Source organism: Phaethon aethereus, assembly GCF_964289735.1.
Source record: "Phaethon aethereus genome assembly, chromosome: 10".
NCBI lineage: Eukaryota > Metazoa > Chordata > Aves > Phaethontiformes > Phaethontidae > Phaethon > Phaethon aethereus.
The window spans coordinates 7,272,747-7,300,656 of record NC_138586.1 but is presented as its reverse complement, the minus strand read 5'-3'; the positions used below and the strand labels follow the sequence as shown (position 1 = coordinate 7,300,656).

Genomic DNA, 27,910 nt, shown 5'->3' with positions numbered 1-27,910 from the left:
TCTTGGCTACCCTTACTTCAGCTTGGCACAAGATGGAGTAAGGCAGACCAGAATCTATCATCTGTGTTGTATCGCTTTATTAAAAACCAAGGACTACATGAACCTTGTGGTAAAACGAGGAGACTGGAATTTAGGTTACTCGCTACTCACCGACACTGCAGAACATCAGCAGTATGTCCCCTTCCTCACACTCCATCGTTAAACCTCTCAAATAAGTCTCGCAAGAAAGAACAGTTCAATCTAATATTGGTATTTACAATTATCTTCTGTATCTATCCTCCTGCTCCCTCCCACAGTGAAATATAAATACAAAATGTTCACAATTATTTCAATGGCAAATATTTTTTTCTTCTTTCTCACATTGTTTACGGTGTATAAGGTGGTGGCTTTTCAAAAGGCGGAAAATACGGTGGTGAGTAACGTGGCGGTGCATTAGAGGACCACATGTAGCTGGGAGATGGCGACACCGACTGAGGGTCATCGGAGAGGCCAGAAGGAGTGGAGGCTGGAAACACGCTGGAATGCTGCAGAGAGACAGCAAGAAGGCTGTAATGTAACCACTTCTTAATGTAAAGGACCCTGGCAAAGCGATACTTCATCACCACACAGTGCAAAATTAACATTTCAAGGCTCACTTCTGCAAAATGTATGTACATACAAATAAATATTCAGATAACTTATTGCATTTGAGGTAAGCACAGCCTGTTAAGTAACAGTTTTGCATAATGAGACTGCTTAGATGTAAAACTGAAGAAGGAATTAAAAAAAACAATAAAAATATTTCTTTCTCATCACTTCTGTGTACCTGCTACATTTCAGAGGCTGGACAACTGAAAACTGATGAGTTTCTCTCAAAACTTGGGTTTCACACATTAGCCAGTAGCAACAATGAACAGGCTGCAGATAATTTCTTTTCACACTACTTCTTCTCTTCATCACAAATACCCCCCTGAAATTAATGATGACAAAGTAATTTATTCCTTCAGTAAGTAAAAAGCTTGAAAAGGCGGAGAGACAAAATTTGTGCATGGCTGAAGATTAATTTCTGCTCTCCAAATACCTATTTTAGCAAAAATACCTTGGGTCTATAGCCTCAAGTCATATGGTGCTGGCGGTGTCAGACCTGCACACAGGCTGTCTTCTATCCAGAAACAGGCCAGACAAATAAGCAATGAAATATGGACACTCGCATGCGCTCCTCTGGCCACTAGTACGCCGTGGGTTTGTCCCCGACAGCCCTGCTGCGCCCTGTGCTGCTGCTGGCCATCTGGCCCACCCGAGCAAGCCACCTGCAGAGCGCGCGGCGTCGGACGGCGTGCGCCGGAGCAGAGCGCCTTTCTGCTCTGGCACTCGGGCACCACGCACCCCTTCACTACCCTTCGGCCGCAGGCATGGGCTGCGAATCCCAGGTGTGCCCGGCCTAAGGCCCCGGCAGAGACGGAGGCATGAGGAGGACCTGCACCGTGCTGCAAGGGAGCGTGTGCCCAGGGACCGGCGTCAGGCGCAGCGAGGCCCAGCTGTACGCAGCGGTGACCATGCACAAGGCTGGAGGCAACCGTGTGATTTTACCTTGGTGAGTGGAGGGACGATGGACTCTGCAGTAATAGCAGGTTGTATTCAAACAGCATCTTTTTTGTGTCCCTCCCCTAACACCACCAACCTGCGACAGTTTATCAAGCGGATATATAGACCACGGAAGCCCAGCCTGCTCATCAAGGACCTCACAGAAAGCCATACAAACCATTCCCGTTTCAAACAACACAACAGCTCCTCCCTCACACCCCAGTTCACCTAAAGCGCAATGGGTGGGAGCCCCCGGACCGCAAAGGCCTTTGGAACGGCGCTGCCGCAGCGCCACGGCGCCGGCACTCGTTAGCAAACACAGCCCTGGCTTTTCACCATTACAAAGCGCCTGCGCCCGGCTGCCTCAGCCACAGCCACGAGTCCTGGAGGAGAGCCGCCGTGGCTGCAAGCAGGCCTGGCTCACACCGCCTGCAGGCAGCAGCCTGGCTTTGTCAACAAAGCCGGACGCTGGGAAGGTGACACTAATTCCTCTTTCAACGGGATGAAAGGCAGAGAAGGCCACCGCTCGCCTGCGCTCTCTCATCAGAGCCAAACGTGGCTCAGGGCCTGCAGAAGTCAAAACGCTGCAGCACTGAGACTTTCTCACCCAATTGCCCCCAACTAAGCACACAGAGCGCGGAGTAAGACACAGGCACTACTTCACCAGGGCCCTTTCCCACCACGACGTACTGCAAAGGGCTGCTGCCTTCCTCACCACGACCAGCTGGGTGGAGTGTCACTAGCCATGGCACAAGCGATGGCCGCTGCAACACCCATCGGCTTGCGCTCCTCCAAAAAACAGAGCGCTGTGTCTGCTGTTTGAGAGTTGTGTGTGAAAGCCAGGCAGGGGCACAGGCTTCCTTAGAAATTCTGGAGTGTTGTGGTTTTGTCCTGTGAAAGATATGTGGGATGAGTGGGAAGCACTGACTTGGCCAATTCTTGCACGAGAGGGAACGCAGTCTTCAAAAGGGATTTGAGAGGTGAGGCTGGGCTTTCTCTGTGTGCTGTGGGATGGCAGGGGAGAAGGTATCAGGGTGGTCCAGACATTGCTCAGGTCAGAGTAGGGCTCAAGGCACGAGAAAGTCTCCACAGCCAGAGGCCTCAGCTAACGCTTTCATGCAGGCCCTCAAGTTCCCTGGAAGATAAGCAAGGCTCAAGCTTGGAACTGCATCTGAAAGAGAGACTTGGCTATTTTAAATTTAGATTACCTCAATTTATGCCCAGCTTTTATGCTCACTCCTAAGCCAACACCTGTGCTCACAGCAGTGAGACACGAGAGAGACTTTCATCCACCAGCTGAGCTGTGGCAGAGCCCCAGCAGTACTTCAAATTGAAAAGCAGGGCAAACCCACCCGTGCTGAGCTCTCTGCTGGTACTGTGGCTGCAGTACAGACGAACCCCGAGTTAAACGGCGCTTGGTACGAGCTGAGCGGCTGAGAAGAGGACTCTGCAGCAGAGCTTGGTTTGGTATGCGCTGAGGTTGGCATTTTTGTAACTGTAAAAAGTTTTGATAGCTGTAAAAAGGTATACAACACTAGTGACTGCCCCAGGTCACGTTAATCTCAAAAATGAGTCACAAATCTGTATAAATAAGTCCTAGAAATTCTGATGTAAGTGTTCAAATATTTCCAGGAAGCCCTGACAACAATGTTGTCTAGTGGCACTAGCGGTAAAACCAGGTTTAGATTCATTTGCCTCTAATGCATGGCTCTGCTGAGGGAAATGGTGGCTATCACAGAGCACGCCTCTTAGCTGATGTCCAAGACCTTACACTCTTGTTAATTGTCCTGGTTTCGGCTAGGATAGAGTTAATTTGCTTCCTGATAGCTGGTATAGTGCTGTGTTTTGGATTTGGGATGAAACTAAAGTTGATAACATACTGATGTTTTCAGTTGTTGCTAAGCAGTCAAGGACTGTTCAGCTTCCTGTGCTCTGGCCTGCCAGCGAGCAGGCTGGGGGTGCGTGAGGAGGGGACACAGCCAGGACAGCTGACCCAGGCTGGGCAAAGGGATGTTCCAGACCATACGATGCCATGTGCCCAGTATATAAACTGGGGGAGTTGGCTGGGGAGGCGCCACGGCTCGGGAACTAACTGGGCATCGGTCAGAGGGTGGTGAGCAATTGTGCTGTGTATCACTTGTTTTACATACTCTTTTATCATTCTTCTTATAATTATTATCATTCTCTTTCCCCCCCGCCCCAGTAAACCACCTTTATCTCAACCCACGAGTTCTACTTTTTTTTCCCTGATTCTGTCCCCCATCCCGCTGGGCAGGGGGTTGTGAGCGAACAGCTGTATGGTTGTTGTAGCTACCTGCCAGGTTAAACCACAACATTAATTAAAAAAAGTCTCCAGCCCTGACGGTTGCAAAGAAAACCTATGATGTGTTACATTAACATCACCACTGTGGTAACAACCACCTGACAGAATAGCTGAGGAGGAAATGTCCTCATCTACTTCAACAACTGAAAGCTGATGTTGACAGCAAGGTTCACGTGAAATCACCGTTTCCAACAGCACAGTTCCATAACTCAGAAGAGGAAGGGAAGCATTACAGCAGAGGTGATGTTTGCAGGGACCATCCTTAGGCCAGTTGAAGCGTGTGGAAAAACACAACACAACAGAAGAGCTTTTCAGTCAGTATGTGTCTTCAGGAGCTTAAAGAGCTTACTTCCAAAAGCTCATCTGCTTCTCTCAGACGCAGCAGTTGGCCTAATAAAAACTAGCACCCGAACACCTTGCTTGGCCTCTATCCTCAGAGCATCACAGGTGCCAGAGGCAATGTCTATTTTTAATATGGCCTCTGCCAGTGAATGACAGGGGAGGCAGGCAGCAGCTTCTGTTGCCTTCTCTTCAAGGACAGCTTTCAGGAAAACACAGCCTTGGTAAAGAGAGCGTTGCCAAGGACCAATGCCTAATAGGAAAGATTTGGTAATCTCTGCAGGAACAGAAAAATTAAACTGTGTGAATGATGGGAAGACAGGCCTTCAGAGTCCTGCGGACCGGCTGGATTTAACCAGAAAACATCCTGTAATTTTCCCTACCTGAAAGTCGTACGCAGAGTAGGGAGGCAGGTGAGGAGTGCTGTGGTAGTAGGTGTTGTAAGATGTCACTTGTGGCCTCGAGTAGTAGGACACCGAAGGGTGTGCGTTTTCAACCGTACAGTTCAGCGTAGGGAGGGAAGGAGTCTGTTAAAACAAAAAGAAGAGAATCTCAGGGTGCTGACCAAATCACAGAAAACTGACAGCTGAATGAAAGCAGAAGTGATTTAAAGGAGCACTGTGTGTATTTAGAGCTCAAGTCTGCCAAATTAGCAACTGGCAATCCGAATTAGCAACTGGCAACCCGGTTCCCTTGTAGGCAGCAGGTAAATCCTAAAGTCATTTCATTCCTCAGCCACTTATTGTTCTGTGGAATCTGAGAGGAAAGCAGCAAGCTAGCAATAGCCCGGTGCATGCCAATACTCAAACAAAACAACTGTTCAGACTGCATCTTCACAAGCAGGAGAAAGAATCCATTAATTTTCATTACTTTATTACTCAGTGCATTATGAGATCAGCATATTTCAACTCCTCTCGTACTGCTGTTCACAGACACTTCTATACATCCTTTTTTGCAGAGGTTCACAGCCTGTCTGGTATGGCTCAAATCTCAAAAGGCCACAATGCACAGCTGGGAACAAGTCTCTTGTCTTATTTGGGAAGATCTCAGTGTCTCCAAAAAGAGTGTAGGAAAGTTCAGAGTTCTGAAATAAGGCACCCTTAGCACAGGACCCAAGATTTGTTTGTAAGAAAAATTTATTGCCAGGACAACAAATGCTCTTTTCTGGGTGTCTCATTTTGTATTATTCCAAATGAGTCACAAAACACTGAAAAAACCACCCAATTTATCTGTTGAATGTTCAGCTCTCCCCATTTATTTGTTCTCTGCAGAACAGAGTGGAAGGTAACAGGCAGCCTGGTTAAGTGAGGGTATTTCAAAGCTCACATCATCAGAACAGCATTTTTTTCATTATGTGACATTTGCAATCTTTCACCTGGTTTTGGTCCCCAGTTTACACTCTCAGATTCTCTCAGATTCTGCACCATGAAGAAACTAGATGGAAAGTTGCAGCCTAACATGGCTGCTTAAAAAGTCTGTAAAGCTCAGAACCCTATTACTACACATTTCCTTGCAGAAGGTCAATGATACGAAAAGGAAGATCAGTTTTTAAGAACGAGCTTATTTTTATTCATCCCAGCATTGCCAACACCTCTGAGAAAGTTCCTTTTGAAAATACTATCTCCCAAGTCTGTTCATCTTTCCTAATTGTGTTCAGGTGGTGACGCCAGATCAGAAAAGTGAATTATTTCCACTTTCTCCTTACAGTTATTTCATGCCCTTCTTCCTAGCCTGACTGCAGTGATGCATAGATCATTTGCATTGAAATACCAATAGCTGTTTTTATTATTATTTTTAAAAGGCAATTTGCCTGATTTGTTTTGCTTAATGCACAGAGAAATTGCTAGCATCTTACCATGTCTTTAAAGCCTCCAAGTATCGCTGCTGTAATGATCCCTAGGAATAGCCCCACTATGTTCAGAATCGTGGCTGACCAAAGCAAGTGGTAAAGGTGGATGATGTCCTGGCAGCTGCTGACATCAATGTATTCATAGTAGCCTCCAGAAATCTCTACTCTGCTAGATTAGGAAAAAAAAACCACAATAATGATTAAGAAATGCACCACACATCATAAAACCTAAGCGCTTCTGCAGGACAGCAAAATGCATTCTGCAATTTAAAGACAGCCTGGACCTAAGTACCGAGGGAGTGGGGATAAGGTCTGCTAGATGCCACGCTTGTGGCATCTGAGATCTCCCTGCGTGACAACGGCGGAAGATGGCTTGATCCGTTGTGAAACAAACAAGTCCTGCAAGGCCCGCAAATACCCAAATGACTTGGAGTCTGAATCCGCCTCTTATTTCTATCATCTGAAATCTCTGCAGAGATCCTGGAGGCTTCCCCAAGGACAAACCGGTCTGGGAATTACCCAGGGAAATCGGTCTGTGCCCCAAGGAGCGGCAGACGCCCCTCAGGGCAGCGCTGGCAGCTCCTCAAGCCACCAGAGCAGCTGGGTGGGATGGGCACAGGACAGCACTGCTGGCCTCCTGGCACCGCAAGGCTTGGCCACAAACCACATCCAACGTGGCCGCCCTGCTCCAGCTGCCTGCCCTTTGCAGCTCTACAGCGGCTCTACAGGGGCCGGCAGGACCCCTGGGACCCTGGCACAGAGACGTCTTTCTGCTCACATTCTTCAGCTTTTCCGCATGCAGAAAAAGAGATGGAGAAAACTCGGTCGAATCCACTTAGGTCATTAGTTTGGAGAGGGGAAGAGCGGCTCCTGCAGCGTGCGGGATGGAGTCTTGCAGGCAGGATTCTTCAGGAACGACTTCTCTCTGACTGCTGCTTGGGGGAACAGGCTGGCCTTTGGTGTTGCGTACCAAATGTAGTGGGCTACAGCTAATTCCCCTTAAGAAAACATATTTATCGGGGACAAACGATACTAAGGGCTTATGAATGACTTCTCTCCCAGCCCACATACGGACTTAGGCTAAAACCGCACAAGGGCTTTGAGGAAATGGGGAAGAACAGGCTCATATTTAAGGCCAAGAAGGAGGAGATCCAGGCTCAGCTCCTCATCAGACTCTGCAAGGCCTGCAGGAACCTGCCCCCTTTCACAAGAGCCACCGTCCTTCCCTCATTACTTCAGTTTGGTTTCTTCTTGTCCTTTTTTCCGTATCTTATCGTAGCAGGCCACTGCAGAAGACACTGCAATGAGGAGACAGGGATTCCAAGCAGAATCGAGGCAGAGCGTATCCACAGGTTGTAAAAACCTATACGTTACCCTGCATGACCTCTATATAACATGAGCACGTACCATGACCGCCTTTAACAATATAACCTGTATGTACTGTTTGCAAGAGCTCGTTCCTATGGAGATGTGTGAGAGCGTAAAGCTCTCAGCGAGCCTCAGGGTGCCACCGAGAACATTCAGCATTGTACAGGTAAGTACAGCATGTACCTATCAACAGGAAGGGGCTCCTTCGATGCTGCCACAGCCGGGGTTCCCAGCATCAGCAGGGATGCAAGATTGTTGTCACTTTTTCTATAATTTCCATCCTTTACATAATATGTGAGCTAACCAGCCTTAAGCGTCCGTGCCTTTCTTCCTGAGATCCCCCAAAAACCAGCACCTCCTCAGTGCAGAACACCTGTGTGGTACTATGCAAGACCGAGATGGTAACAACTGATTATCTTATATCAGAGTGGGGAAAACAGGTCAGGGGCAGGACCCTGAACCAGCCTGACTGGGAAGAAATGAAAAGAAAAAAAAATTCAGAAAAGTTACAAGTTTTTCTATTTCAATCACTTCTCTGTGTATTGCTCTCTTCAGCTAGTGAAGAGGGATCGTGTTCTGTAAACTGTCAAAGGAAAGCATGAGCTTCACCCCTCTGCCGTGGCTTCCACAGAAACAAGAGTCCTACAGAGACCAGGGATTACCCTTCCCAGCACGCGGAACCACCCTCTCCTGACAGCAGCTTTTGGTCTTCCTCCACCACAGTCAGTGATTTAAGTGGGGGCCAGCCCAACTAAGTACTGTGAGAAATGCGAAGCCTGAAACAGCCCTAGGCAAGAGCCAGCACTAAAAAAAAAAAATCAATTTATTAACTGCGTGCTGACACACATTAGGCACTCTAAGTGATATAAGCAGAACATGCTGTAAATTAAGTTGGCTTAGGCACAGTAGCCAGACCTAATGAAGGTGTGAACACTATGTAGTGGTTCTCAATTGGTAACCACCCTTCTGACTCATCTTTGCACAGTGCTGGTACATCTTCCAACCTCTTGTGACCAAGAAAGATATTCACTGGGCAGGGAGCACACTGATTTATGAACACCCAGGTGGCACCAGCCTGCAAACTCTCCTCCCTGTTAGCAGGGTGGGGAATGAACAGTGAGAAGGTGAGGAAGAACAGTGTCCCAGTTTTTACATCTTCTAAAGCAATCTTCTAAAGTTTTTACAATCTTCTAAAACAAAATAAAACCTAGGGAACAAGCAGTGCCAACAGAGAAGGAAGGCATTAGGATAAGGCACACTCAATAGGGTAAAAACTGGGAAAGGCACCAAGAATGGAAGTAATGGCAACTCCCACCCTCTTCATTCTTCCAGCTGGGCCTGGAGCATGCTCACCTGTAGCTGGGATGGCTCCAGTGTATTTCATACACCCTTCTACTTGGTTATCTTTTGCCCGGGAGTCCTTGTAGTTAGCAACCACAGCTTAAGATCCCTTCCCACAACAGCTGTCATTAGCCGATACTTTGCTCCTGCCCTATCCTGGCTCTTCAGACATCTGCAAACCAGCATGACCACTGCTCGCTCTTCCCACGGCCAGGAATGGTATTTTTTGCTTACTCACTTTCCACAGTTGTACAGGTCACAGCAGAAGCAGGTGTTGGTTTTTATTTTCGGCGTGCAGGGTGCACGGCGCTGTGGGTGACAGATTGCCTGCGTGAATACAGAAAAAATACATAAAGTGCATATGGACATAATCACCAAACACGGTTTCTGCTGCTATTTGGCCTGCTCTACATGTAGATTTTGCACTGATCTCCAGATTAGCCCCAGGCAGATTTTTCTTTATCTTGCAGCACAGCCCCTACAAAGTACACAGTTATGCTGGAATGAAGGCGCACTAGACTAGAACAGACCAGCGTTTCCTTTCACCATGGGGAAGTCACAGATAAGCACGTTGCCTGCATAGGAAGGGGGTTGTGCAACTCTTACAAGCAGCCAAGACCTTGCTGAACTAACACTCCTCACCACACAGCAACTCAGAGCAAAGAGTTGTCGATAGGATGGCACAAACTGACAGAGAGATTCTTGTATTGGTGAATAACTGACTAAAGCGGTTAATTGTCTGCCTGTGGGTAGTAACACCCAAGCTCATGTGGATGGTCTTTGGGCTGAAAAGAGAACGGACCCCACCAATGCCACTGGATAGTACTTACTTTGCACCTCAAGCAGGCATTTTAATTTGGAATATAGTGGTTATTCAAAACTACTTGTGAACTTCTGAGGAAATCTCAAGACTGTCGGTATGACAGCAAAGGCAGACAAAGATGTCCACGCACACTATCAATTTGTAGCAGGAACATGTGTCCCCAGTGGGCTTCTCTTTGGAGAAGACAACAGACAGCATTTTGCTAGATTTTGCTATCCTACATCCCACCCTCTCCACCTGCTCCTTCACTAACGTGGCAGTACCAAACATGGAGGAATTCACTCCCGGCACCCCGCTCCTGCCCCAGGCCCAGCCTCCCACCCGCTCCTTGTTTTGCAGACCTCCGGGACATCGGAGCAGCAGCCTGGCAGCAGGTTTCTCCACCTGCACCATGAAGCTGGCCCTTCATGGAAGCAGCACAGCTGAACCTGCTCTCACCTCTGGTGGGGTCGTACTCTTGGAGTAGTACTGACATCGCCCTGCGTACAGCGGCCTCAGATCCTGCCGATGAAAAAACACCAAGCTTAGCATCACAGTGAAATCAAAACCAGCTAGCTGGTCTGGGGAAAGGGGCCACGCTTTGGAGAGACCCTGCTCTCACATCACCTCAACATAGTGGCTGTTCTGCAACATCCCCACCAAAGGCACCCCCCATCCCAGCCCCCCTGAGCCCCAGCTGATGTTTGACCCTGGTCCTTGGAGGGATGTATTTGTTGCAGCTAGCATGGGAGGAACAGGCTCTTAAGCCGGGCTCATTTGGGTGAGGACGGCCACCCCAAACTCAATGATTTGCTCCTCATCCCCCCAGACACATCTCAGGGCTGCCTGACATGTTTCCAAAGGTCCTTCACACTGAAACATAACAATTTCTCATTAAATTGTTGGCAAATTTGTCTTTTTGGGCTTGAGTGACTTGTGGGAATGCTCTGGAGGATTACCAACGGCTCAGCCTCCAAATATGTGTTAACATATCACTTCAGGGCAGCCCGGGCCCCAGGGCAAAACCTCAGGGAACGCAACGCTGGTGTGTATCTGCATCAGCAAGCTCTTCCCAGGAGCAGCTGGACTTGCTCTCTGGGCATCTGATCCAAAGCTCGGGGTGGCAGGACAGCAGGCATCGGGGGAACGTTATGTCCTAGCGTGGCAGAAGCACGCCTCCAGCAAGATGGTGACATTTTTTGACTGCTGAGGGGGAAGCAAGGCCAAAAGCACGTCCGTTCATCAAGAGGCAGAAACCAGAGCCCTCGACATCCCAACTTCTCAGCTCTGGCTGCCTCAGACACACAGACATCCCCAGGGCCAGCCAGGAGGAGATGCCAGCTCATGTCACCACCCGACCCATGAGGTCAGCACCTAAAAATCCTAAAGCAAGTCTTGCGGAACTCAGACCCACGCAGCCAGGATCAGGAGTCAAAGGAGCTTCAGCTTTTTATCAAAGCTAATGTTTCACATGCCCTCGCAAGAGGGTCAGAGGTGGCCACGACTTGCTGGCTGCATCCAGACAGATGGAGACCTATCACGCAGCTGAGCGGAGCTGGCCTTTGCTCTGTCAGCAAATCCTGCCGTCCAGCCGTCTTTCTACCATCGGAACGCGCAGGGGCAGGAAAGGGCAGCCGGCTTTACCAGGAGAATAACGAGCCAGCTGACACGGGGAGTTTCCACTTCATGGTTAATCCTGACCTTCTGGAATTCCTTTCCATTCTGATCACAAATAAACCCCAAATCCATCTTTTTGAAATTTTTGGCAAAATGGGATTAAAAAACCAAACTGCAGAGTTGCAGGACAAAGATCTGTTTGCAGTTATAAATTTCAATTAAACAGTTGAAATGGAATTGTGTTTTTTCATGTCTATACTAATAACTGAAGCTTTTACATGTCCCACTGTACTAGCGATTGGTCATGACAGCAGTAGCCCGTATTTTTTCAAGTCATTGAATGGAAACCGAGAACCTACTGCAAGTGCTTCCCATTTATACTGTAATGCTTTAATGAGCTTCATATCAAATTGCTTTGTTCTACTACAACATCCAGTGGTTCAATCAGCATTAAGAACTATCTCTGCTAACATTTAAAGTACAATAGATATTACTGCTCATGTACTGTCCCTTGGCAATAGCTGTAATTCATATTACATCTTATAGTTTTGAAACTCAGTAAAAACATAAAGCATACACAAAGAAAACTAAAGCAAAGTTTTAAGATCTTAATGCTTGCTGCTAATTTCAAAATATTTTTGAAAAACCGATCCATTTTTCTAAAGTTTATGATTTAAAACAGCATTCAGCACGTGACATATATTTACAGGGTTTGATATGGCCTGATACAGGATTACGGACACCGTCATTTGCTTCCTAGAGTGAAAGCATTGCAGGACCCATGTTTTCCTGGAAGCACTTACTATGTGTCTGGCAGCAAAGACACCATCTACTATGGCACAGCAGAACGCAGCAATGACACCAAAGCTGATGAAGACGATCGATGCAACCAACTGATAAAGGAAAACAAAGAAAAGTATCATCTGCCCCTCCACAACCAAGCGTTTTGTGCCCCCTCCACAAAGATACGTAAACCACAGTCAATAAGCCCTCAAGCAATCAATAACCCAAATGTGTGCCCAGGCTGCACAGACTCGTCTCATTGAAGGCAACAGGATGTGCATCTCAAAGCACAGCGTCTGCTCCTGCAAGGCAGCAGGAGTAGTAGCCATGTGCCAGACTGGTTCTCCAAGGACGTGACATTGTAATGCAAGTTTTTCCACGACTCCGAAGCGTTGAACTTAGGCTGAAGATATACCTCCTCTTCTGGCTGCTGCTGTCCTTAACACTTCACTGGAAAGAGGAGGGGATTTCTTCTCTCCCCAGCCTGGAACACTGTCAGGAGCTGCTCCTGTGAACACCTCTGTCCTAGTTTTGGCTGGGACAGAGTTAATTTTCTTCCTTATAGCTGGTGGGTACAGTGCTGTGTTTTGGATTTAGTATGAGAACAATGTTGATAACACACTGATGTTTTTAGTGTAGTCAGACTAACGCTGAAGTCAAGGACTTTCCGGCTTCCCATGCTCTGCCAGCATGTGGAATCACTGCTCAGGGGCACGGCCAGGACAGCTGACCCTGACTGGCCAAAGGGATATTCCCTGCCATAGAGCGTCGTGCTCGGTGTGTAAAAGCGGAGCTGTCTGCAGGAATCGCTGCTCGGGGACGGGCTATCGATCACCAGCTGGTGAGCAATTGTTGCACTGTGCATCACTTGTGTTTGTGTATTCCTTTATCAGTATTATTATTATTTCTTCCTTTTTCTTTGAGGTTTTTTTTCTGATTCTCTCCTCCATCCCACCTGGGGAGGGGGAGGCAAGCAAGCGGGTGCCTGGTGCTTAGTTGCTGGCTGGGGCTAAACCACAGGAACCTCCTAGGCTGTAGGGACACAGAAGACTGCTGTATGCAAACCTCTCTGGTGGGACTGTGCCTTCAAGGAAACACCACTTTCATACAGGCATGAGCACAAAGCCATGAGACCAGAAGACAGGTGACCAGTCTACACCGTTGATATTGTACACCCTCCCAGCAGCCTGGCAGGGCCCCTCAGCGTGGCGTTGCGGCAAGCACAGCCCATGGGGCCTCCCCATGGAGAGATCTTCACCTTCAGCTCGAGAAGGGAAGTCAGACAGGTCTGATCCTCTTCTACTGGCCCCATCCTGCCCACTCTTAAAATTAGGGCAAAAGCATTCAGAAGGTAAACCAGAAATACTCAAACACCAACCCAGGTATGAGAAACAAGTCTCTACTCCCACTTCACCACTTTAAACACCGTCTCTGCCAGAGTGCCAGTACTCAGCTGGGGGAACCACGCTTGAGTGCCAACACGACCCCTCCTCACTCCCAAGCAGCAGCTCAGCTGCTGCCAGCGGGCTCCCGACCAGCTCATCTCACACAGAGCTCCCAATACCGACCCCAATCCCCCTCGCCAAAGCACATCAGGGTATGGACAGGGCAAGCACAGCATTCAGACAGAGAGGTTCACAAAGACGTAGCTTGGGGAACAGCAGTATTTCCATTTAAAGAACTGAAAGGTTTAGTGGGTTTTTCCCTGGTGGTTTTCCACTGCAGTGATCACAGCCTTCAAGTGTCGGTCACTGTCAGCTGTTAAAAACTGCTTCTCCACAAGCACAAAAGTAACTTTGGTAATCAGGAACTTCGAGCAATACTGAAAAATCACTAATAGGACAAATACAAAAACAATAGCTTGGCCAGAACTGACACATCTCCCTGGTCTCCTGGCAAAGGGGTGTTTGTTTTAAAGCTCCAGGTGCTAAACTGGCTCAAAAATCTTGGTTCCCGCCACTGCACGAGGATCCAGTTCTCAGGAAGACAAGCCAAACCCCTTGACAAACAAGACAGAATGATCCTCTATGTATTTTTAAAGTATGTCAGGATTTTTAGGTTAATCACACTGTTTTTACCGAAACCTCCCTCAGCAAAAACAGACCATCCTCCAGCAACATCCACATGCAGACCAGGTCAGCTTGAGCAATGACTGGAGATGCAGGAGGGCTCATTTGGGACAGTGGAAATGGTCCCCGTACAATTGCTTACTTCAGCTAGCTTCAAAACAAGAGAAAATAAAATGGTTCTCTAGATGACGCAAGTATTCAAGACAGACACTGTCCTACTGCAGTTAAAAACTGCAGCAGTAGATAGAGCAGCCATGTGAAATTCACCCAATGACCATACAAACAAGTCATGGACACCAGTAACAAGCTGTTACTGGATGTTCTTAGATGCTGTGCCACAAAGTACTTGCAGATGGCAGCAGGTGACAAGTTTTCCAGGATCAGGTCCTGCACTGGGACCCTGTTTCTGTCAGCTGTAAACACCAGCGTCTCCTCCCCACTCAGACCCATGCCATCTCCACATCCGGACCACAACTTGCACTGCCCGTTACAGCGGTCGCGCTGTTTCGCTACTACAACCAGTGAAACCACACAAGGGGGGAAAGCACAGCTTCCTACAGTCTCTGTGGAAGAAACAGGTTTTCTGGCTCATGTTATTTTGCAGCAAGTTTGGTTTTTCTCTGTACTGTCCTTTGTTTCACACATACGTGAAGGAGGATATTCTCCCTAAATAGTATGACCCTTGTAGATGGGAAATGAGCCAAAAACTAAATACATACAATGAGGGTATTTGTCGGTCGCCCCTGCTTGTAGAGAGGAGCTGCTAATGTGGTTACTTAAAATAATACACGGTTAATGATGATACTTTCAAAACAGCCTTACTAGGATATAAGGATCTGGTGTTAGAAATGGGTTTGCTCACTTCATTTACACACCGTTTCCTCTGTCTCAATTGGAGAAGGAAAAGCCTGAAAACCAAACACTGAGAATTCATGATAAAGAAAATCAAAGAGCAACTAAAAACATACAAATTCATTTTAAAAATCCCAGAGTTTTCAACTAATCTCATGATTTGCCAGGAAGAGTTTTGATATGGGCTTGACAAAGCTGCAACAGTAACTGCAGCAAGCAGAAGTCCCTCTCAAGAGCTGTGTGACATTAGCGATTGGTCTTCGCTCATCTAATTCCTGACGAAGTCAGCCACACCGAATAGCATTCGGACAAGAAAAGACAAACTGGCTTCGGATACCACAGGAACCATGAAGCAGGAGTGTCCTGGGCTGAGCTCCCCTTCAGGCCACAGTCCAGCGACACATGGGCTGTGAAGCTGTTGGTTATTACTTTTCCACGGCACGGACGACTGTCACAAAGGCATGTAAAACGCTGACTCCTCGCCTGGAAACTGCTGAGTGGGCAGCTCGGGTGTAAGTCAGAGCTGCCCGCAGCGCTGGCAGGCAGGCGGGCAGCGCCGCTGGGCAGCTGGCCCGCCCTGGGGGGACGAAAGCTCTCCCTTACTTTGACAAGTGGGAAGCGCAGACGCAGTTCATGAAAGCCAATACGCTCGGGTGGGAAAAACAAGAGAGGTCTCATCCTGTCAGCAGGCTGCAGAGAAGCGAGGAGTGCTGCTTCAGGTTAGCTCTCCCCATCAGCCACACTGGCTTGCTCGACTCCTCACACTCCCCAGCCAGCTTACGGGCAGAAACACGCAGGAGAACACGGCAGCAGAAGTTGCTTTTAGCTCTTCCTGCCCTCACTGAGGAACAGCTGAGTAACAAGCAGGACCAAGACTGCCTTTCAGCAAACTAGGACACCGGGGAAGTTCACAGAAGATTAAAAAAAAAAAAAATCCTGCACTGCCAGTAGTATTATGGAAACACGTAATGGACAAAGCTGCCGCTGCAAAGTGCTCCTGGGCAAGGAGGAGATGTGACTAAAGCACAGGGACAATGAGTGACAGCTACTGCATGTCCTCTCTGCAGTCAGAGCAGAGCCACGCTAGCTGCCAACCGAGGCAGCACTGACGCAATCCCTGCAAAGCTGGATCATGCGTGCTTTTTAGGACACAAGACGATAGAGAGATGAAAAGAATAAACACAGGGTACCCAGGGCTCTTCAGAATAAACAAACAAGTCAAGTCAGAGCCCTGCTGTCACTCCTGGGCACTGCTGTGAAGAACGCAGGACTGGCATAACACAGTCATTGCTCAACCAGCCCCTGACATGCTGCTAACACTTGATGAGCAAGAGGCTTGGAAACCCTGCTAGGACAAGAAGAACAGCACATACTGCTCTGGCAGAGCCAGGCTGAAAATGACAAAAGATATCAACTGGGAAACCCACCACCCCAGCACCCTGTCTCACTGGGGGAAAGGCAGTTTTCCTCTGCTACAGGGCCTGCCTCTCCCTCCTGCTCTGCAGGGAACACGCTATTTGCACAGCAAAGGGCAAGGCAGCCCAGCCCAGCTTCTGCATTAGGACAAGCAGGAATTTCTTCTGACTCCCTCTGCAGCTTGGTGAATCTGCATTAGCCTTGGTCAGCAACACACCCTGCTAATATGACGCCTGAGCCCCTCCGCAGAGGCAGCTCCATCCCTGCAAAAGCAGGCAGCAGCGCTGGGCCAGCGGGACAGGCTGCAGGGACAGCACGATCCCCCCTTGCCCCTGTGCAACCTCATATGAGGAAGGCTGCAGGGATCTCGCTGCCAGGGAATGGGGCAATGACCAGGGAGGGGGATTGCAGCCGCTCTCCCGGGAGAGCCAAGCGGAGGCAGGAAGCAGGCATGTCCGCAGGGTGCTCCGGGAGCTGGCCTGGACCCCCCCAACATGCTACCTCTAGCCAGCCACATGCGGCAAGCAGAGAAAACAGGCTAGGAAAGATTGAGCTTGACAGCCTGCTGGGACCACATCAGGTACCAGCTTCTCTGGATCTCTCTCTACCCACACCTTTTGCTAAATTCTCCCAAAAGACTTCCCCCACCCTAAGCCCTGTTATTGACAACTCCAAGCACTACAAGCCCCCACCTTCAGGCACAGGCAGGAAGAGAGTGGTTTGTGAAAGCATCCGCAAGGCATGTTTAGGGGCCATCAGAGACGCAGCCAAGACCACACAAGTCTCCTGTGCTTGCCAGTGGGGGTAATTTGGGCCACCTGTGTTCCCACTGTACAAAGAGACCCCCTTCCACCCCAGCACAAGCTCAGCTGCGATCCTACCAGCAGTGCTGGTCTCACCTGGTTTGTGCTATCTGCACATTCACCGCCCACCTGCTCTCTTCGGAATGTTGCTCCCATGGGATGGGACACCAGAGACCTGCCTAGACAGTGGCTGCCCAGCCCCTGCACACAAAAGCCTCCTTGCAGCATGAGGAGGGAATCAGAGCGCGCTGTGGTCCACACATCTGGTCTAGCCAGTGTCTTCTGCGCTTCTCAGGTTCTCAAGTGCTGCTTTAGAGCGTGCAAAGTCTCTCGGTTTTCCTTCCTGCTTAAAGAGGTGTTTGGAAACAAGGACCAGCAACATACATGTTAATTAATCAGCAACACTGGAGAAGCTGCTTGCTTTTCAGTTACACCAGTCTTCATGCTTTTTGTCCTGTCGATATCTCAAGTGATTTATTCTCTAGACATATTGAGAGCAGAGAGCTCTGAGCACTCCTGTCCTCAGGACAGACTTTCTGCTGGGACCTCTAAGGGCTTTCACCTGCAGTCTCTGGGCTGGCTGTTACACCACCTGCTTGATCTTATTCTCTATCCTTTGCTCAGAATAGAAAGTGTTCAGAAGCAATTTTTGCAGAACCCCAAGCCTCTAGGAATTTATTTGAAAAGATTTAAAACAAATGTATCATATTAATGTTATTTACTGTATTATGTACCACATACTGTGTCAGCTCAACTTAAAAAGCACTGGGCATGAGTCTGAAGTACTGACTAACCTGAAAACTCCAAACACTCAATTTCAAGTCCTTGAAAAAAATCCCACTGAGTTCAATGAGACTGTATAGTCACTTCGTGCTTCCTGGCGCTATTTTTTTTTTTTTTTAATTAAAAAATAGCAGGGTTAACAGCTTTGTTCTCCTGGGCTGCCAGAAATGACCTCTAGTTCTCAAGAGGTATACAACGCTACCCTGGAAGGGTTAGGAAACCAAGTAACGCTCTTTACATACAAAATCTGAGTTACTGTCTGTTTTAAAAAAAGTTTTTATAATGAACTTACCATTTGCCTTTTGTTTTCTATCAAGTTTGATCCAATTATTCCAAGAAACGACCCAAAACCAAGCTGAAAAACAACATATTGTTAGCACTTAGATCAGGACAATATCCAACGTATTTTACATACAGACAGAACACAATTAAATCCAGAAGCAGCAAAAGAACATATTACAGATGTGTGAGCACTCTTCCTTCAGCAAGGAATCAGTGGAGTCTCTCACTAGCAGAAACTATCAAGTGTAGCCCTTAATGGTACTAAAAGCATGTGTAGAAACCAAAAGGACAAAAGGATGAATTCTGAATTCCTTCCCCTCCCCAGTGATGCTAAGAAATGGCTGGTGGATGAGGATATGCGTTGCTGTCTTGGAACAACCCTATGAACACTCAGGAGCCTCCAGATGCAAACCTAGGAGGACCACATCACTAGCATCTGCAGGACCAGGCTTTCATAGCCTCACCAAGGGTGTGAGCAGTCACCTAAGTTTTCAACTTGGAGAGTTTCTTGATGTGACGTATGAAACAAGGGAGACTTATACTGGGGAAGATTTAGCAGTTTTCTGCCTTCTTCTACTCCTCCCTCATTTCCAGGGGTGAGGATGCATCAACCAGGGTCTTCTACCAGAAAAGCTCACGCCAGGCCAGCCAACAGAATGAGCTACTCCAGCAAAAGCTGTTACTACCGTAACTGACACCATTGCTCCTATTTCAGCTCAGTGAAGTCAGCCAGGAGTGTGATTTCCCACCTCCCTTCTCCATAGCCTTAAGCTACACTAAATAGAAGTTTTATGCCAGAGCACACCTTAGCCAGGCCAGAAACAGGGGCTTCAATCTGGAACCACGGACTAGGAAGGCGAGATGCAGAAGTACTTCTCTGTCACACTGAGAAAGGTCTTTGATCAGTGTAGGGCGTATGCAACTCCAGTTCGGAGTCGGCAAAATGAGAAATGCCAGAAAAGTCCTACAGTTGGACTGGTCATACTAAGCAGCTACAAACCCAGTCAATAGACTATGGGGGCGGTGAAGACCTGGGCGAGAATGCCAAATAACTGGCCAACTCCTCAGGAAGCAGAATAAAGCATGAGACAAGCTGCAGTGATGCAAGAATGAGTCAACTAACTTGGAATCGATATTTCAAGATCTGGAAACTGAAAACAAAGGTTTAATAAATCCGATACTACCAAGCGGAGGCACGTGCAGAGATTAGCAGACACAAACGTGACGAAAAGTTGGGCTTAAATCTTCCCCCGCTCTGCTTAAGCCCAGTAACATTTGGTGCAGTGCCGCGGGCAGCAAGGGCTGTTGGCTCAAACACAGGGATTAAAGCTGAGCAGCTGAGCAGGCTGCTGCTTCCCAGCTGCCTGCCTTGCACTCCGAGCCCTCGGAGAACTCTGCCCCATCAGGGACAAACTACCATGGTGGGAAGCACGGCGGCGAAGCCAGGTGCCGCCTAACACCGGGGCAGCAGACAGGCAGGGCAGAGCGCCAGGGCCACATCTGAACTGCTTCTGGGCTTGTTATTTTGGTCAGCTCGGGCAAGCAACCACTCCCGCCTTCCCCAAGTAACAGAGGTTTTATAGCTCAATTCCAAGCCCAAAACCTGGGAGATCCTGGCGTTATTTTCAGCCTGGTGATGTTTAGCAGCAAGGAAGTTGTGTGGCAACACACACCTAAGGCAAACGCTCAAGAAAAACATTTTTTGCCCTTTGAGCTTGATCCAACATGTTTAAGAGAAATGTCCACACGGTGTTTCAGAGCAGCCTCAAACCAAAAGGTGAAATACTTCAGATAATTTAAGATAATTCAAAAAGAAGAAGTTAGATAAAGTCTGTACATCCAACAGCTGAGGACCAAATATATCAGTGGATTCTCATTAATTAATGGGAATTCTCATTGCATAATGGGAAAAACACTCATTCTTCTACGGATGGGACAAAGAGATCTTAGTATTCTGCATCAACTGCATCACTCATTTGCTGGTGGATATGATCCCCTGGGATGTCTGTCCAAAAGGAGGACAGGACACAAAACTAATGTGCTTTTCCAGCGTAAAGCCCCAGGCCAACATGCTTGACAAGGAACTATCACAGAAGAGGTTTGCCAGTCAAAGCCTAAGAAAGGTCAGTCATTTACACAGACGCTGGAAGCTGGTATACCTTGGAAACAACACACGTCTCACAGAGCCCCACTTCCATAAGGGCGCTTGCCCTCTGCACCTGATCGTTACTGTCTGCTGAGCATCACTGCTACACCCTGGGCTTCCCAGGCCGGGTCAGTCACCCAGCCACAGATGAGGATACTTCCCACAGAGGCACAGATGGGGTGTTCACAGTAGTAGTCGTGAAGGTGTCGGTGGTCATAGAGGAGGGTGAAGGCAGCCTGGCTACAGGACATGTCATTGCACCCTCTGCTTAAGCTCCTCCAGTTGTGCCAGTGAGGAACTGCACTGTTTGGGGCGGGGGGGGGGGGGGGGGGAACACAACACCAAAAAACCCAACCAAACAAAATCCCACTGATGCGTAGAAGGTCTCCAGCACCCGGTTCTGTCCTTCCTCAGGAGCAGAGGCCTGGGAAGGTAATTCCCCACATCAGACAGCCACTTCTTTGCATGTTTCCTCCTTGCACATGAGGTGTTTGCCCAAGACATACAAGTTAAAGGAGGAAAGAGCGGTGCATTAGGCAGGGCAGCAATGAGACATCTGATATCCCATGAAGACGATCCCATCCACAGATCTGGTCCACACACGGGGAAGTCACCCAGCACACGAAGAGACTTCTGGCTCCATCTTTTCCTTACTAACGCGGCGTACTCAGGGTATGACTAACAGTGGTGCACCACTCACAGTGCACAGAAACCCCTGATGGAGATGCACGCAGGCCTAACCTTCGTGTGAAGTTCTGGATGACAAGACCTGCAAGGAACTGTTTCTTCAGGGCTGCAGAAGCCACCTGCTCAGGGACAACTCACCAAGTACTCATGTACCACAGCAAGCCCTTTTTCCACAGTAAAGGGAGAAATCCCAGCTTGTTATGAAACATCAGTTATTTTAAGCACCTGCTGAAGCATCCAGTAGCACACTAAATGTTTTCCTGTGCAGGGAGACAGGCGAGGTCATCACACATTTCCACAGAGCAGATTAGTGAACTGAGAGGGGGAATTTGGTGACAAACAGAAACTGTCAGGGTGCCTCTGAATAAGTAACTCAACACTCTTCCCAAGTCAAGGAATTCATTAATTCCTTGATTAGACGGAGTCTTACAAAAGCATAAGCGATGCTGACGTTCCTGGAGCATAAATAGCACAGGAGATGTCAAGGGGACGTGAACAACAGGCTCTACCCATCTGCATCAGTCTGCAGGACCTGCTCTGAAGCACGAGGTTCAACTCAGGCTGACAGAGCGTAGGCTAAGCGCAGACAGTTTGAAGCCAGCCTGTCACCTTTGTCAACACCTTCCTTCTATACTTCTCTCTAAAAGACATCAAGCCTCAATGCAGGAGTTACTGAGACAAGCCAGAAAAAGCAATCCTAAACCAAAGAGGCCCAACACAGTCCGTAACAATGTTCCACACTAATGGCTGTAAGGGGCCTTTCTTCAGTCATAGAAGAGCTTGTCCACAGAGAAGTATAAACCTCCCTGAGATCAGTAATGTGTGGCAAATAAATCAAACTGCAGTAAGGCAAGAACAAGTCTCCACCTAGTTATCTGGACTGCCTTTAAGCCTCCAACGTCAAGGCTCCCAACCCAAATGCACAGCACTCCATAGCCATTACACCCGGAGCCTCTAGCCAGGAGGCCACAGTTACGCTCATCCTGCTGACACCCCGGCTGCAGCTCAGCCCTTTCCGTGCTTCTTTTTGAGCATGTCTCAGACACGCACAGGAACAGAACAGGACTTGCTTTCCAGCTCGTGTTAGACCTCTGCTCATGCCGCGAGGCACGTGATGTACTTGCCCCTTATGCTGCCACAGGTTATACATCTACCAGCAAGAAGGCTGGGCACCAGCGTTCTTCTCTAAATTAAGCCACTTGAAGCTACAAGATTGTCCATTCCTGTTTTCATCTGTTGATAGCAAAAAAGAAGAACTGGATGTGCAAGCTGCTTTGATGTACATGCTCCCCTGGCAAGCTGCCACAGCTGTTGCTAACATGCTTCTCCTCATTCAGGGACTCCAAGTCGTTAAACACTTCTGCAAGTGAACTTTAAGACCGCGAGTTCACGTGAACAGTACTTCAAGACCTGGTCTCTCAACAGTTCTTGGCACCTATGGTCCTTCTTCGCCTTCCTTCTGCCTGGGGTTAATGTGATGTACGCAAACAAGTAAGTTCTAAGGTTGATTTGACTGACATAAGACCTATTCATCTGTCTCACCGTTAGCTCAAAAGCATGTTATTACCTAAGCTCAAAGGAAGCTGCCACTTGGATGGGATTTTTGCATGGGAATGAGCAGCAGGTGCAAAATAATAATAAAACAAATAAATGGCAATGAAGTAGCTGAGCATAATGTTCAGGACAAGATCACCCTTTATAACATTTGCAGCATTACAAGGGACTTTGTAGGCAATAAGTTTTCTAGACCTACCTAGGAGTTCTATACTTACAATAACCCCTGGGTAATAACCTCCAACAGTCACATTTTGGGTTCTTGTTGTAGCAGCTAGGCCCACCGTTAGAATTAATACTGACACAATGAGGAGAGTCACAGTTACGTAGAGGGAATTTCTTTTTCTTCTATTGAACGACCCTAAAAACACACATACACAACAGAATTTGCTGATTCCGTCTGGGGACAGTCACGGTACCGCCATTTTCTCCTCCCACCGCCAACCACATTGTGGTGAATTTTCTTTCTTCTCACTTGAGAACGTTTTTGGGTTTGGCTGTCACTTTTCACCTTCACTAACATGCTTTATAAAGCGTTACTAGGGCATCTGAATTCACATTTACTTATCATTGCTCTGACGTAGACGGAGAGCCTTAAGAACTGTAACTTTGCAAAGCTCATTTGGACATATTGGAGCCTCCCAGCCCTTCTGGCCCGGGGCAATTGAGATAATGAGAAATATTACTAGCAGGCATTTATAGATTTTCTCATCTGCCTACTTACATCAAGCTAAATAACCACACTGGATGCCACTTGTTCTGAGGCGGGAAACCTTGGCTGCAATCACATCAGAAGGCATACACAATTTTCCATGTAAATGAGACATCACCAGTAACAACCACTTCTCCTCTCCTCCTGTAGTATCATCCTCTACTTTCAGCAAGGACCAGGTATTTTTAGATGATTGAATAATGAATTCGTGCATTAGTAAAACCCATCTACAGCTGCCTGATTATGTTTTTTTCTTTTACATATTTATAGATCTCCCAAATGAGCATAAATATAAAATAGTGATTCCATCAGCCAAGAGGAAAGCTGGCTGCAATGTTACACTCAGCAACACCTTCAGGCGTGTTTGTTCAACGTGTGCTCTGCCACCTTTACATCACTTTATGGAACAATCCTTTTGATTATATTTCATACATTATGTAGACATAACCCAGCACCCGCAAGAACAGCTGGTGGGACAACAGATGGTAATGGTCCCTTGCCAGGCTCTCTGTGGGCTGCTGGGGCCACCCTGAATCCCACCCCCACAGCCTGGGACTCACCAACACATCCCAAGAGCGGGCAAAGGTATCTCCCACCCCAGCGGCTCCAAGCCATGCGCGCTACCAGCGCTTCTCAGGGTGTTTCAGAGTAGGGCAGGGATGTGGCCCAAGAGCAAGGAGCTGCTTCCACCATTGAGCATATTCTCTCAAGCAAACCACGCTGGGAGCCCCCATCTGTGGTGTTCAGGGGCTTCCCAACAGCCTGTACGTGGCGAGATAAAACACCCCCAAGCCAAGCATAACGTCCTTGTCCACATTCTCCAGAGAGAGGAGCTCACCAGGCCTTGCTGGACAGCCTTCTGTCTTGGAAACATACGCCCCAGGTGCCCACAGGCCCTTCTTTAGGGTCTGCGCGTATTTGCAGCACAGCTAGAGAGATCTTTCCACCCTACCAGCTATACCGCTGCAGCCATACGGACACGCACCGGTACAAATTATCTCCCTTCCTCCACAGGGACAGCTCTCCTCCGGGGAAAAGCGCAGCAGCTCCCCGCTGCTCCTGCACGCCCGCTCCGACCAGCCAGCCGTGCTGCTGGCAGGAGCGCTCCCTCTCCGAAATGCTCCCTCTTCGGAGCGCTCCCTCTCCGAAATGCTCCCTCTTCGGAGCGCTCCCTCTCCGTGCCAGCCCACGCTCTGGGCTGCCACGGGCACGGGGCTGGATCGCTTCACCCACACCAACCAGATGAGCTCGAAACCACAGACAAGTCCTAAACTTGGGGCTTAAAACCTCAACAGCCCAACACAAGGAGATGAAAGGCAAGAGGTTTATAAAGAAAAGCAACATCCTTTTCAAATGACCAGTGTCTCTGGAAGGAAAGCTTTCTGCTTCTGCTCCTGTCCCGGAGCACAGCTGTGACTGCACCACTGGGACACCACTGGGTCTAAGAGCAAGGAGCCTGAAAACTAATTAGTCCCTAGCTGGAATGAATAGCTAGACAGTTACTAATTTCAAACAAAATAAAATTAAATAACTGCTAGAGCACCCTAAGATCCAGGCTGGATCTTTTATCAGTGATCCTTAGTTTTCCATGCCATTTTTTACAGGATAGAGATAAAGGTTCTCAACTGTTTGCTGCAGGTTGCATTTGGGGTTAATCTTTTTATTCTAAATCTGCCAAATAAGTTAATAATGTAAAATGTACCTCTAAAGCATTCAAAATTCATCAAGATATTACGCCATTCTGTATGTATTGCCTCCCAAATACTGTTGCTTGTGCCATGCTCCAGTTCCAGCGTAATCATTTAAGTGCAAGTGTCACATAAACATCTTAAATTTCCAAAGTACTGGGACCAAAGGTTTAGCTGAACAAAACTTCAGAATCTGGAGAAAAAATTGCTACTTCTTACATAGATTAGTTCTGAAAGGAAAGAACAAACCTGTCTTGCTTACGCACATGATAAATTTCCAAACTTCTGATTACTGCTACAGTTTGGCTGGCAAATGAGCAGAAGATAAGTAAAACTAGCAATATGCTCCTTGCACAGCTTAAGCTCTTTACGGTTAGGCTGTGTGGGTGTGCAGATGTCTGCACGCCACGCAAAACCACCCTGCAGAGCACGGCTGAGTAAGTGTCGTGGGTACACGAGCACGGCGTTGACACACACAAACAAGTATTCCTGCATTTCCATTGGAGATGCTTCAAAAAGTTACAACAAAAAAAGCTGCAAAATGTGCTATTTTCCTCAAAACCAGAGTATTTTGTAATAGCATTTCTGCAGTAAAGCACTCTAACAGCAGCAGCGTGAAACACTGTTTATGGATTCTGAGCTTGTTTCAGAACCACCATGTTTTCCACTCTTACATTTCTACATTGCTTCCCAGCTCACAACTGGGACGCACCAACACGCAATACAGAAGTGAAGCAAAATGTTCCCAACTGGAAAATTTCTGAAAGCTTTTCAATATTCCTCATAAGATTTAAAAACAAAAAAAACCCAAACAAAACCGAAATACTTCTATTCCAAGTCCTGACAAAACCAATAATAATCCTTTAAATTGATATTGGAGAGAGATGCAAAATTGAAGAGATAATGTGATTACCTCCACTTCAGCTCTGTACTGGGATACCAATTCCATTTTTTCTTTCACTGAAAACATGTTTTGCTATGCATATACCGCAAAAGTGGTTTTGTACTTCTTTAGGGGTGCCTGCAGCTGCTTCAGCATACGTGGACTCGTACTCAGTATCTCCACCAATAGCTGCTGAAAGGCTGCCCTGGCAAAATGCTCTCTCTCAACATTAATTTTTGCTGAAAGTATTCCCTGTTAGATTGCTTTCCTCTTTGCAACTGAGCTTGGTACAGCTTTACAGACAGAAGTGGAGCTATGACAGCTTTGCTATTCTCTGCTTTTAAAAGACAGTAATAGCCTTTTCTCTGCAATTTATCCAAATTTGATACCTCAAAACTTGTAGTGCTTACCTCAGCGTAAGCATACAAGGTGGTCTGAAACACTGTGCTTAACTCTGTGAGCAAGATGTAAGGAAATTAATGCTATGTGTAGCCTCGCTATGTCTTTTGCCAAAACGGCACTCAGAAGGTGGACGGGCTTCAGAAAGATCATTTTTATTTGAAGCCTCAGAACCATCCTCTTAATATCGTTGCCTTATATAAGCCCACTCTAAAAACAAGGTTGTAGCAGGTTTTTTCCAGATGCCTTTAAAATTCTGCAATAATACGCATCTTTCTACTGCCCTTAAGGTTTTTCTCCTAATTATCAGAAAAAAATAGACAAGATGGCACAGAAACAGCACCGGCTTCTCCATCTTGTTCTTCGGGAGCGGGGGGGGCGGGGGAAGCCACAAGCGAAGAACAAGCGCGAAGCAGTCCAAGGAAGCAGCTTTAACTTCTACCCCGGAGACGCGGGGGCAGGCGGCCCCGAGCCCTTCTCCGTCCTTTCGTTCCGCTGCTCTGCTCCCCACGCGTCCGTGTGCGAGCGGCGACCCAAACCGCACTCGAATTACGGGCCCTGCTGGCAGGGCAGGCCCGGGGGGGCGGCAGCCCCACGGCAGGGCGGCTCGTCTCCTGCTCGGATGGTGCAGGGGTGGGGAAGCGGCAACGAGCAGCTGGCGCGGAGCGGTGCGAGGGGCTCTCCGACCTCACTAGGGAGGTGCGGGAGCGCTGCCGTCCCCGGTCCAAAGGATGCTGCGCGACCCGGTGGGCTGTGTGGCGCCGGCGGCCACGCCGTCTCGGGCAGCCCGCCCGCCCCAGCGGGGTCTCTTTGCCGCAGCCCCTCAGCAGGACGGGGCGGCCCCGGGACGCAGACTGACTGTCCCGCGGCGGCGGGGCGGGTAGCGAGCGCGCGGCCGGGGCCGGCAGCCAGCGGCTCGGCCCCTGCAGCCCCTGGCCGCGGCGCGGGGGGACCGGGCCGCTGCGCCCCCCGGGACCCACCGCCCAAAATGGCCGCGTGCCCCCGGGCCCCCGCGGCCTCCCTCCCCGCGGCACTTACCCACGGAGTCGGGCAGGGCCACGCCGCCCGGGCGCTGCTGAGTCAGGGACTGCCGCATGCTGATGCTGATGCTGCTGCCGCCGCCGGCAGCCCCGCGCCCCGCCGCAGCCCGCCGGGCCACGGCGGCGGACAGAGCCCCGGCAGCGGCTCCGCCGCGCCTGCGTGCTGGGGCAGGAGCAGCGGGGCCGGACCGGACCGGGCCGCACCGCCCCGCACCGCCCGGCGGCGGGGCCGGGGCCGGGGGCGGGCCCGCGGCGCTGCCTCCGGCTCTCACCGGGAGCCGTGCCTTCCAAAATGACCGCTTACCCCCCCTGGATGGGGAGGTCTGGGTCCGCACGCGTGGCCGGTACGGTTCTGCTGGAAACGAGAGGAGTGACGGTGCCCAAAGGGGGGCTTTGGGGAGGATTAGCGGTCCTGCCCCACCCCCGGTGGATCCCGGCCGGAGGGGCTCAGCGCCTCGCTGCTGTTGGGTCTCCCCAGCCCCTTGGCACCCCGCAGCTCCCGCCCCACCGCCAGCACCGCTACTCCAGGCCGTGCTGCCCTTCGCCAACCCCCTCCCTGGCACCTCTGGCCCCCGCACCCTCCCCATCTCCCTCCTCCCCACAGCACCGAG

The 27,910-nt window shown here is 49.0% G+C and overlaps 1 protein-coding gene across 1 annotated transcript; it reads right to left on the bottom strand.

Moving 5' to 3' along the window:
- Positions 1-365: 365 nt before the first annotated feature.
- On the bottom strand, positions 366-27,485 carry TMEM255A (transmembrane protein 255A; the record flags this gene model as incomplete). The annotated part of the gene is made up of 9 exons (XM_082003995.1): positions 27,298-27,485; positions 22,796-22,938; positions 18,201-18,263; positions 12,006-12,095; positions 10,045-10,107; positions 9,022-9,110; positions 6,081-6,243; positions 4,609-4,752; positions 366-524 (listed from the first exon to the last, which is right to left on the bottom strand). The coding sequence occupies exons 1-9, from the start codon at positions 27,353-27,355 to the stop codon at positions 366-368; spliced, it is 972 nt and encodes a 323-aa protein (XP_081860121.1). The 5' UTR covers positions 27,356-27,485.
- Between the last annotated feature and the right edge of the window lie 425 nt (positions 27,486-27,910).